This window comes from Protopterus annectens, chromosome 15.part0, assembly GCF_019279795.1.
Source record: "Protopterus annectens isolate FY-2018-M chromosome 15.part0, PAN1.0, whole genome shotgun sequence".
NCBI lineage: Eukaryota > Metazoa > Chordata > Ceratodontiformes > Protopteridae > Protopterus > Protopterus annectens.
Genome location: NC_056749.1, coordinates 201926744 through 201940037, shown reverse-complemented (window position 1 = coordinate 201940037; position 13294 = coordinate 201926744). Strand labels below are relative to the sequence as shown.

Here is a 13294-nt window from a genome sequence, read left to right as displayed (position 1 = left end):
ATTTTCTAAGTAATGTTTGTTTGTGTCTTTCGGCTTTTCCCGGTAAGGGGTCGCCACAGTGGAACTCCGGTCCGCTAATGATTGGCAGTAGATTTTTACGTGCTGGCTTGCCGGGCCTAACGCACAACCTTCAATGAAGGAACACCCATTCACGCATGTCGCCACACAGAAGATGCTCTAACTGAGAATCGAATGGGCAACGTCTAACTGTGAGGCGACAACGCTACCGCAGCACCATTCACACTAGAATGATTGCATCTGGTCTTCTTTGATGTATTTAATTGCTAGGGGAATACTTTTTGCTAATAAGTGCTACTAGTATCTGTCTTTAATTGGCCAGACTGCTCTGCATGTTACCATTTGTGTTTATTATTTGAACAGGGACAAAGAGTGGCATATCAGTTGTGGGTCCAAAGCCCAATAATCTTGGGTGGTGGCATATCTACCTTGCTTGGATAAACGTTGTGGAGAATTAAAGAATTGTGTCTAATAATTTGATTGAAAGGCAGTTACTGTAGGAAAGGATGTGCTGAATGACTGTTACTGGCAGAGACAGAGAATGGTGAAAAAAGGTCCTAGGGTGTTAGCCCAAAGACTCAACTTAGTATGTGTGTAGTTCTAATCTGGATAAGGATGTTGGAAGTCCATACCTAGGACACCAGTATTTATTCCCTACATGTCTTGAGGCCAGGTTGCATTTGCTGAATTGATTAGTGAATCAGATTTATGTACATCTTTTCTACTATAACTTGCTGAGTGGCAGTGGGGTGACTTGAGAGGTCATCCCTTTGGGGGACATAAGACCTATTTGTGAACAGTGGAGTAGACCACAGAATCATAGCCGCTTTCTATCACATGTATGGATGCCCAGTGATAGGTTATTGTAAGACTCTAATGTGGGGATCAGCATTACAATGTTGATGAAATTTCTCACAGCCGTACACAATTACAAGCAGTTCCCTTTCTATTTGAGCATATTTTGACTGTCATGAAACGCTCTTGACTCACATGCACCTGCTTTAGCTTGCAAAACCTCTGCACCAGTGTCATTTTGAAAGACATCAACTTATAATATAATTGACTTTTTCACAGCAGAAAATTTCACTGTAGGTTTTCTTGTAACTGTTTAAGCAATTCAAAACATTTTACTTACATTTCACTATAATACCATGCCACATACTCTTCCAGTAATTCCCTTAATGATGCACACAAATTTCAGAAGATTCAGAGTAGAATTCAAAAGATACTGCAACATGCTTAGAAATCTCATATGCCTTTGCTTACACACCGTTGGAGGAATTGTCCCACAGTTTTTGAACATTTCATCATCTGTTTAAGCCTTCTAAAGTTAACATGTGATCCACACATCTCAGATCTACAACTATATTTCTATATTTACTGGGTCTATATCAGATCATCGAAATGGCTCATTATCGAATGCCGTAAAGTCAAACTGCAAAACCAAAACCCTAACAATATCGAAACCTCAAAACAGCAAATTTTTTCCCAGGGAAAAAATTCACTGTTCCGAAAAACACACACACACACACACACACACACACACACACACACACTAAAAAGCAGCAATCCACAGGCATACATTTAAAAGTTACATCTAACCCTTCACTACACTGCACATACACTATCTATCCACTTACCTTAACCCAGACCCTAACCCTAAGGTCCGTCACTATTGCACACTCTCCTCACCCGCGCCCTAACCCTAACTCACTTAACCCGCCCCTAACCCCAAATTCCCACTATCGCACACTCACCTCACCTGCGCCCTAACCCTAACTCACTTAACCTGCCCCTAACCACAAATTCTCACTGTCGCACACTTACCCAACCTGTGCCCACCCCGAACATCCGCACAATCACACACTTACCTTAACCCAACCCGTAACTTTCCACCGCATCGCTGAAAACAGCAAAGCCACAACAACGACCAACCGAATTCTTTCCCTAGGAAAGAATTTGGTTTTGTGCAGCTTCGCTGTTTTCAGCATTCACGATATTGGGTTTAATATTAGATCATGTGAAATTCTGCCATTTCGATGATCTAATATAGACCCTATTTACTCTTGTTCTGCTTGAGAGTATACATTCCCATTTTATTCTGTGACTGAATTTGTCTCTTGTGTTTTTCTTTGGTTTCACAAACTAGGATATCATCAGTAATGTTAACATCTTCAGACTCTTAAGCCATCTGGGTAACAGCTCTCTCAGACTCTTCAGATGCTGACAAAACACCAAATAGAAGTTTGAGGAATCTGTACCCGCTTCAAGGTGTACTAGAAATACAAAGAGTAGAACCTTCCTCATTTAGCTTATTTGCCAAAACTGATATTTTACCAAGTATATAGAAATACTTTTTAATTGGAATGCCTTAACAACTTCTTCAATTGTATGAAGTGGATAGTGCTTCACCTTTTAGCTTTGTCTATGTCCTGTGGCTTGATAAATATGTAAATGTTGTCAGTTTTAACCACAGTAACTGTGCTATTGACATAATAAGTAGGCTTAGTCTATTTCTTAATCATGCACATACCCTCCATTCTTTGCAGTTCCCTTTCAGTTTTACCTTTCAGTGTCACTGGAAAAATGTCTTCAAGCATGCATAACTGATATAATGGTACAACCTATCTTTATATGATGAACACATGGCACCCACCTTTCATGGTAGTTACCACCATTACGTGCTTTATCCAAGATGAACTGACAGTTTAAATGATTTTTGTTTTTATTCATTTATTTTCTTCTTCTTTATATCTGGTATTTTAATAAGTTGTTTCCACAGACCAGTAAATAAATCATATTTATGAAGCAGATCATCACTATGTATTTGTAAACTTTCAACACTTTTCATCATTTCAAACTTCTGGCAAGTTATATTACCCAAACCTGAAGGCATTCCTTCTGTTTTGACTATGTAGAACTGAATCCTGTATTTCTTTTGCTTATTCTTACATTTACAAGTACTTGGTTTCTAACTCAGTGGCAAAACATTATGGCCTAAATACACAAGCAACTTGCAACCTGCTCATGCTTCACTGAGTTATCTGTGCCACATTCTTGAATACTATGCACCTTTTCAGCATTCACGTTTGCTTACAAATAAATCCTTGCCATGGCTGTCTTCCAGTATGTGCAGTCTTTCTGGTTGCAAAACTGATTATTGCATTTTAGCGGAAATTATTTCTTTGACACAGCTTTACATAAATGAAGTACTGCTGGACATTTCCTTGTATTGTGATTATATCTATACCACATTCACAACTTCTCAACAGTTCACTTTTCATGCCTTTTATGATGTCTTTGCCACCTTTTCAAACTAGTTTGCCATTTTTCTTCTCTGGTTTTGCTTGTAGTTCCACTCATTTCTAACCTTTCTATTAGCAGTTTCATTTGAATTGATATAATTTCTTTTTATCTGCATACATTTACTGTTTTGGTTACATTAACTGCTTCTTGTAACAATCTGTATTTTATTTTATTACTACAACTACCAACCTCAATTGTGTCTTTTACAAAAGAATCATATAAATCACCAACTTTGTTTCAGTTCTTTAATTTAGTAACATTTACATCTATATCTTGAAGAAACTTCTGCTGTTCTGAAGAACAAATAATGAACATAGGACAGATTTTTTGCTTCATAGTAATTACAGTATTTATGAAACTTCTGTCTCATTACTACTGTGCTGTCTTTCTTAATTTGACCATTTGAATTAAATACATCTCTTGTACTGTGACACGTAGAAACATAGCAAACTTGTACCTTCTCAGGCTTGTCAGCTATTACTATTGCAGTCAAGAATAAATTAAACTTCTGGGTCTGTATTTGCCAGTTTTTGGACAAAGTGCTCTGGAGAGAGATTTCTTGGAGGTTGCACCATGTCTCAAAAACAAAAATTGTGCTACTTCAATTTGGCACCATGTAACATTTAGGTTTGTGTAAAATGAAACAAATAAAATTGCAATGAGGCATTGTGGTAACACCTTGTCAACTTTTACTATTCAGACTATACAAAATCGCACAGAAAACCAGGCCACATGACTTACTAGCTGGTGATTTAAATACTGTAAATGTGGCAATTACTTAAAGAAATAGTGCCACGTTACCTTCTGCATGTCTGTGCCACCTACTGTGCATATCATGAAAACAATAGCTTTCAGCCATATCATGAAACCAGTTAATTTATTGTAGATAATGGAGCAGGAACTGCCAAATTCTACAGATAAACCAAACTAAAATAATTTATTTTTAAAGTAAGACAATCAACTTTTGGATGCACTGAATCCACATACTATCTTATTGTTTTTATTAGTTTATTTATTTGACATTTGTTGACCCGGATAGTCTGACTGAGCTAGAGCCCTTTTTCAGCAGAGGCCCGGGGAGAAAAGCTCCACAATAATACACAGAAAATCAGCACAACTAGCAATAGCTAAGACATTGAAGTGAATAATACAGTTTAGTAGAACTCTAAGCTACAAAGATTTTCTGTTGGTACAGAGGTACACAGAGCATAATAGATGCAGTTTGTCAAACTAACTACACGAAACAATCATATATACTTTAAAAGAACAGAAGGTAAATAATAAAGATTAACAAATAACTGCATGGTCTTAAGCACATACAGTTATTGTTTTCATGAATGGTTGTTTGGTAATAATTAAAATTACCTCTTTGAATTAGCACTCAGTTTAATTTATATTTCCTAGGAACTACTGGAATCCATAATTGTTTAGATAAATCCTACTTTCATCTTTTATCCCTTATATGGTGAATGGGAGATGTTTTTTTAATGGTTGAAAATCAACAACTGTTAAAGGTATGGTTATTTTGCACTCCCAGCTTTATGTAAGAAATTAACATCTTTGCTTTCGTCTGCATTATGGGAGCAGTTAATTCTTAACACCCTTCTACCTAGCTAGTGAAGGGGAAAATGATATTTGCTAAAGCACTGCTATGAATTTACTCTCATAGTAAGTAAACTTACTGTTGCTGGTAGTGCAATATATCCCAACGCACAAAGAAAATGAATGAATGAATGTCATAACTACATACACGTATAGTTCTTATGGTTACTAAGCAATCTGTTATTACCTAGCAACAAAGCTTAATCAATGCAGTTAAGACCTGACACTCATGTTTTATCTGCGGTATTTTAACCATTTTATTCCTTGTTAGCGGGTTCTCATCTGTAAACGCGTGTTAGTTAAGTGTAAATAAAGATGACATATGTGTTTTAACAAGTGCAGCAAATTTTAATAAAGCTAGTTTAAAGATAGACTGGTATTTGTATTTTATGATGTGATATGTTGCTAAAAATGTTAATGCACTGTGGGAATCACGCTATTAAATGTTGTTAACTTTGAGCTTATTTAGCCACTATCAGAAGGTGTGATGTGTAAAGGTTTAGTTTTGCAGTAGCATCCCAGCTGGTTACGTATGGGACAGTAGGTGGTGGTGGTGTAGTCCTACGTACTTACAGAAAAAAATCCACAAATGTACTTGTGAAATGCACATCAAAATAACGGTTTAGTAGGGACTTCTTTGATTTTCAAAAAGCACTTCCAAATATTCACTCTTTGCTCCGTCGCACTTTTTCATAAATTCTTGTTGAATGAGGACTAAAGAAAAGGCAAAAGGAAAAAAATAGCTGCTGACTCGGCTTCCCGTTGCCCCCTCCCCCGTTCATTCTCACTCTCAGACAGAGGCGGTCTTTTGCAAGCTCAATACAAATGTCTTTATTTTTGCCTGGGTGTGTTTTATGCAGTTTTTTCAAGTTCCGTTAGCAGGAAACAGAAAGCGACCCATAGAGGCAGAGTCATTCAGGCGCGTTGTCTGTTTCACCACTGTGATAAAACTTCCTTTTGGTAGAGTTAACGGAAAGGAATTGAAGCCTTTAGAGCCTGAAGATAACTTTTTTGTGTGTGTGGAACAATAGTTTTTGGACTCATTCGTATTAAGTTTATGGGCAGAAGGCTTTAATCTGTACTACAAGCTAAGAAATAAGAAAAAAAAAACAGTAACGAAATTCAAGTAGATACTTATCGCACTTGAGCTCAACGCAAAGAAAAGATGCCCAAAACGGTAAGGACTCTTTCTTACGGTAAATTTTAAGTCACCAAGTTTAGAGTACTAAACTTTGATGTATTTTATTGTTGAATGTAGCTTTAAATGTATCTTCTTCCGAAAAATACACACACCAAAACTTTACAAGTTCTGTACTTTTTTTTTTTTATTTCAACAGCTTTTCGCGGTTTTATGAAACTTAACGGTACAGAAGCCCGTTATCTTTTAATGTTTGCCTTTGACTTGTATAGTTGAGTTCATTGTATTTATAACTGTTTTATTAATTTTCTTGGGTAAAATGTACGAAAATTTGAATTTATGCTACTGAAATAGGGAGGAGACTTTGGGGTGCGGTTATACTGGGGAACTTCCGTTATAGCTTCAGTGGAAGGTTGTATATTTTAGTTAGCTTCTTGGTTACATGTTGTGTATTCAATTGCTTTAGAGTGGGTACAAAGTCACTCGAGAAAACTGTAGACACGTGAAGCGAAGTCCTGTGTCGTAGCCGTTTACTGTCAGGCCCCCCACCCACACACACTCGCATGCTGTGGATAGTGTCATAATTTCCAAGGAATAGCCACGTTTTCATATTTCATACGGAAACTTCAGTTGCGACAGCTTGAGTTATGATAGAAGCTTTATAGCCAAAGCTGGCTATTTGGGTGTGGCGGGCTGAACGTTGTGTATTTGACGTTACTCTGCCATTATTTGTCACGAGATTTCTTGCCAATTAGTATTTGTTTGCCTTTATTACATCAGTTGAAGTCTTGCACTAGAGGGGCTTATCAATGTCCTGTGGACCCCGACTCTGCATCTAGCCTCTCAGCTTTTGGTAAAATAGTCTGTAAAACCACGCATGCCACGCCTTTTATCGTTTATGGTTTTGCGTGGGTTCATTTGGAAGTTAAGTAAAACGAATAAATTTGTATAATCTCTTTCGGCTCTGTTTCCTTAAATGCTTCTAATCATGAGCTGCGCATCTTAGAAAACGGTGGAATAGGGTGGGACATTTAATGCTCGGTTCAGCATTTCTCTTGTAGGTTTGCTAACGAGGGGATTGCTAGAGAGTTGCACGGGGCATTTTTGTTGACTGTAGTTTTGGGTAACTTATAATATTAAAAATGAACGTTTTGCAACTTCTAGTTTCCGATGTCAAGGACCCTCCTATAGAAAGGGACTGAAGTGGAGGTGTTCGTTTTTGGCTCAAAGGACGGCCCCACCATAGCATCATCATGTTGTGTAGGTCTTTAATAAGCTTCTTCCTTAGCTGAAGTAGTGTGACAGTTCCAACTTCTACCTCCTTGTTTTTTTTTTCTTTCTGTCCTCTGACCCCTTATGTGTAGCTGATTATGATCCTCGGTGCCCACTCTGCCCTTGATCCAGCGGAAAGCTTTGAAAAGGAAAGGTTTCTAGTAATAATTTTGGTGACCTGTTGCTTTGCCTTCAGACTTACCCCCCCAAAGGCTGGTTTCTCACTTCCTGGCTATAAGAACACTTTTTTTTTTTATACACTAACACCATGGCAGGAGGTTATTTTTTCAAAGTCCTTTAGAATTTGCTGATTTGTGTGGTTTTATGCCTGGCATATGTAACTCTGGTGACTTGGCAGTTTTGTAGTTTTATCTGGTTGAGAGTTGCGCAGTTACACAACTCTAGAGTTTGAGACAACTGACCCAGTACTGTGGTATGTAGCTTGCTACCTCATATTCTCAGTGATTTGTGTTAAACTGCACACTGTGTGAATGGTGTTTGACAGCTGTCTAAAGTACACATGCAGGCATAGCAGTTCTAAGGTTACCATTTTTATTTCAGTGATCTACTCCCAAAAGTATGAAAATCTTGTGAACATGTAACCCTATTTGAAATTAGCATGTGCAGATGTGCCACATTGAACGTTTCTTTTAACAATGCCATATTTGTGCTGTTCAGAACCTGGATTCTCTGGTCTCTGAACTTACTACCTTATTTTAGGCATCTTTTTAAGTACTTCTTTTTTTACATTTTTATCTTTGTTAGACTCTCATAATTATCATTTCTGTTCTGTACAAGTCTGTTCAGACTGCAGATACTCAGGGTTCCCCTAATTCCATGTCATTCCTTCATCTTAACAAAACTTTTAAGTATACATAAATATTAAAAAAATGTAGCCTTTTTCTTTCAGTGAATGATCCTCCTGTCATATGTTTGTATATTGAATCTAAAATATATTTTCCTTTATGCTAGGATTTTTCTTGAGCTTTACTGCTGGAGATCTGTTTGACAGTTGAACATTTTAAGAGTTTTTCTTGTGACTGATTTTTTTTTTTTTCCTGTACGAGTGATTGCCTCCTTTTTGACACTTTAGTTTGCCTGTCATTTGCTGCACCATAGTCTTTGGAGGTTAATGCCCGAGAACTGGCTCAACAGATAGTTTGTGAGGTAATTAGACAATAAGGAACCATTAGAGTGAGGCCTGTTTCTTCAAAATGTAGTAACTTGCATTGTAGTGTTGTGACCTTGAAGTAACAAAGTGTGGAGGTGAAGTTTCGTGAGTGGGCCGCCTCTTCTAGTCTAGGACTACAGTTATTGCATTTTCTACAAGTTGAGATGTTACATTATAACCGATTTTTGGACAGTTTTGAGTTTTATGTGCGTCCTATCTTTCACCACATATTGATATTGTGAATGCCATGTGGGTGTGACAGTTTTCCTAACATGCTTTAATTAAGGAGACAGGCTATGCCTGTTCTGTGTATTAACTGTTTAGTGTTTTGAGCCACCAGCACTAAAATTATAAGTCCATGAGTAAACACGGAAGTGGGCTTTCTGTAGTATGTATGTTTGAAATAGCCTTTTGCTGTCAATCCACGAGGTTCAAACTTTTGGGACGTAGTCTTATGAGCAGTCTGGTCAGTTTTCATGACCTTCCACTATAAAGGGATACTTCTGTAGGAGGCATTTTCACGTTTTTAGTATTGTATGGTTCTTGGTCATAGTTATCACTTAAACAGAGAATGTTTACTCCCCCTTCCCCAACATTCTTTATCCTTTGAAGTTTGATTCCAGTGCTCTTTTGGGGCCAACATATTTCTGAGCATAAATATTGTTGACAGTTGATTTTTTACTTCCCTTTATAGACTTCATAACCCTTATCCAATTTTTGCCAGAACTGAACACTCTCAGATGTACCTCTAGCAGAACCATGTATTGATCAGTGTTTTTGTCTTGATGCAGTACACGTGATGAGCTTTGAGCCTTTTTCCTTTTCTGTGGTGCTCACATTTTCCCCTTCACCAATTCTAAACCAAAGTAGAGAATGAATAAATTGCATTTACCCAATTTGTAATGTATTGCATAAACTTTGGACACACCAGTTTTAGAATACAGCTGTCCTTTTCTGTTTAGCCTCATGAGATTTTTTCTTGAACTGATTTCAAGACAGTTCTTCACTGCCATAGTCTTGGAGTAATTAGCAAATTCTCAGTTCTGTCTGTGATATCCACCATAAATAATATTGTTGTCTCCAGAACAGACACTTGATTTAACTGCTAGTATCACCCCTCCCACATTTCACTCGTGTTTTCTTTCTGATATCGCTTTGCATTCAGAGTTGCTGTTATCCTTTCCCCTCCTCTAACAAGTGCTCTAACAAGTGTAAGTGAATGTAATTTCTATGGCAGGATTTATACTTCTAATTCTGAGTGTAATTGACTTTACTATCATGTCCATTTCTTTTTGACCCTCTCTTATATAAAGTTACTAGCAGTGCTTATCACCAATTTGGTGGAATTATCCCAGCCTTTGGGAGTAAATTATGCCTTTCAGTTACTCAAGTTAATCTGATACCTGTGTGATGGGTCTTTTTTGCTTTGGATCATTGTTCTTCTGCTCCTCCATATTTTCCCAGTCATCTTCTCATCCATGACCAATACTAGAACTCTTTCTGTTTATGAACACTTCTCCATGGTGATGGTCAGCTAAGCATGCTGTTCAGCAAGTCTGTCTGCTCTCATGGCTTCTTTCCTGTTTTGAAAATAGTTTTTGTCCTTCTAAAATCAGTGAAGTTTCCATTGTATACTTGCCTTTAGTTGCTGCCATTATTACACTTTTGACTTCAAATTATTTTCTTATCCCACCATTTTCAGCTTTTGCATTTTTTCCAGTGTTCAAGTACTCTGTCTTCTCATTTGACTGGACTATATACAAAGGTCTGGAATGAGTTACTGAATGTGCTCTTGGCTGGAGAAATTAAGTTGACCCATACCTCTTAACCTTAGTGCAAGAAGTCTGGATAAAGCCCAACTAAAATGAGGAAACGAAGGGCCAAAAATAGGCTCATGTTTTAAATATTGCTCGTCACAGGGTTTGTTTTAACATCTGAAGGATTGACGTCTGAAACTCAAATGTATGTCATTTAGTTAGTGACTTCGATTCACAGATTATCCCAATGATTTGTCAGAATGCTACATATTTCATGGGGAGCAGACCAGAAATATGATCCAAAAGTCTGAACAGTGGAGAGGGTATGAGTTGACCGGCATTAAAATGCCCTTCTGTGTGTTGTCTTGCAAGGCTTATTTGAGTTTGTACTGGTTGGTTAAGTCTGTTTTGTTCCAGACTGTTTTGTGTGGCTTATATTTGTGCATTACTTTACATTTGCTTAGGCTTTCCCAGTTCCCTTTAAAGATTACAAAGAAACCATTAAACTTTGTTTTTTCCAGTTAAAGGGACACTGTTCAGTGTGTGCCCAAGTATTTTCCTGCAGACATTGTACCCATGTGTCTTATCCCCAGTCTCTCTCCTCCTGAAGCATGTTCTGAATTTTTTTCTTACCCCTCCTGCCTGGAACTTTGTTTAGGTGGAATCATTGTAGGTTAGTTTTTCCTAGCATGCTTTAATCTTCCAGTTGTATTGGCAGTGTAATTTTCATGGTTAATGATGGGGGGGGGGGGGTTGCCCTACAGAGACTAGTTTTAAAGGCACTTTCGTAGAGGTTCTCATTGTAAGTAAGCCTTTCTCTATGGAGTATGTGAAATGCAATGAAGTTAGTTTTGAGGAGAATATCCTATATGGATGTTTTGCAAGGCCCGGTAAAAAGGGGTGAAGCGGCGGTATCAGCAATTCACTTTCCATTTAGTTTTGGATGACAAACTGTAAGGTGTTTGGCGTTTCTGTCGTGTTACATGCCATGCTACTTTACTGTTCCTCCATAATGTGCCTTACTTGCCTCTGTGTATACGCATCAGTCTTCAACACGCACGTTAATTGTGGGCAGTAGTTTTACGTAACTGAGCTGTCATGTAAGACATGGTGTCTGATTGCTTTGCTTGCCAGTCGAACAAAGTTGTGCGCATGTCTGGCAATAAAATGGACATGACATTGTGCATGTCTAAAGATGCTCATGTCATTTGAGTAAACTTGATTTGTAATGTTATGAGTTTGTTCCCAGTCTGTGTTTTTTTTTTTAAAGTTGAACTTTTTTTTGAGGTGGATTTTATATTTTGTGGATTTCTGTCTTGGGCCGTTTAACTTGAGTAATTGTATAGAGATGACGAGCATTAATCTCACCAGTGACAAGAGTTCTGGTAAGTAAATCTTGTGTAGTGTTGCAGATATTTTCTGGTGGTGTGCACTAAGAGGGTGAAATCTGGATCTTGCTGGAGAACAGCATGTAGTTCTATTTAAAATTTTCGAGTCCTTGTGACTGCCTTTGTTTTATACTTTCTCCATTTTGTTTGGGAGGAAGAGGTGCAATACTGACTTTTATTTTTGTAATCCATTGTAAGTGGAAAGTGTTTAAGAAGACCAACTTTCTTGGGTTTTTATATTTTCCAGTCACAAGTTTATACACCTGTGAAATGACCTGACTACTGCATTTGTGTGTGGGGGTGTCTTCTAGGTCCTTTATAGGTGTTGGCAGTACTTGTTAAACTTTCAAATAACTTTGGATAAGCTGTATGGTGGTATTTTACTTGGTCTGTGTGACTCTTAAATGCTTAACTAAAAAGAATGTCCTACTGCTGTCATAACAGGAGTGCACTGTAAATTAACCTGTTGCATGATGACTGCCATTCTTGGTAATTTTTTTCCCTTATCCTATCACGCTTACCCAAAGGTATTGGGTTCGTTCTTACTGTTCTTATTTTAAATATTGGTGTATACTTGTTTTAACTCAATAATGCACTTTTGCATAAAAATGACATTAAGGTTTTTGTAGATTGGGTGGAAGATGCATATCTTGGTGTTTTTAATATTTCCCTTATGAAAACAGCTTATAGCAATACATGCATGGTTCCATCATTTTATGTATCAAGATCTTGTTTCTTTTTCATTTATAGGTTCATAGATTAGTACTAGGCTAAGTGCCCTTGTGGGCCATTTTAAGCCTAGCCAATTGCCCCATGTGAGAATCAAACGCTGCACCTTGTGTCTGTAAGGTAAACACCTTAACCATTATGCCAGCCTCCCATTTTGCATCTGAAAACTGGTAAAGGGGGGGGGGGGGACTGGAATGTGAATTAAATGAATTGAAATCTGTTTAGTATAGTTAAGATATTAGTGCAGTGGGGTCGCATTGCCACTTTATCGCAAGAGGTTCTATGGTTCGAGTAGAGACTGAGGTGCCTTCTGTCGGGAGTCTTCTCCAGGTGCTGCAGTTTTCTCCCACTTTCCAAAGACGTGGGTGGTGGGTGGACATTGCTGCAGGTGTGAGGGTGTCTGCTATACGGAAAGGATAGTAATGGCAGGGTTAGGCACCCAGAGGTGGGAGCATTGGCTGTAGATTTGCTGTTCATGTGATAGCCTGACCCAATGTGTGAAAATAGGGGAATAGGATTATGGATGGAATGAATGTGTAGATGAAAAACAAAGTTGTGTGTGCTGGAAGACTGTCCAGATGTCTGGAGGTATTGGCAACAAGCTGGTACAGTTGTTTCAACAGCTTATCATGGTAGATGTTCAGCTAGATCACTGTTGTGGTACTTGTAGCTGTATGGGCACACATCCTGCTAAGGAACGTACATTTAGCCAGTCTGCAGAACTTTAGGCTTTATTCTCGCACACATTATGCCTGCCCTTAGTATGAGTGCATGCTGGCATAACAGGGATGATTGGGCATGCTAAAAATTGCCTCTTTATTGCAAAAAAGGGGATTGTGAAGTTCTATAACAGTTTTAGACCAGCTTGGTAGAAATCCTTGTATCATGGAGGGTACTGATGCAGATGATCAGA

The 13294-nt window shown here is 38.0% G+C and overlaps 1 protein-coding gene across 1 annotated transcript in view; it reads left to right on the top strand.

Moving 5' to 3' along the window:
* The first annotated feature begins 5726 nt into the window (after positions 1-5726).
* MSN (moesin) overlaps positions 5727-13294 on the top strand; it is a 580418-nt gene continuing 572850 nt past the window's right edge. The window contains exon 1 of the mRNA XM_044057701.1: positions 5727-6103. Within this exon, the coding sequence (XP_043913636.1) occupies positions 6092-6103 (12 nt within the window). The 5' untranslated portion in view covers positions 5727-6091. The remainder of the gene's footprint in view (positions 6104-13294) is intronic.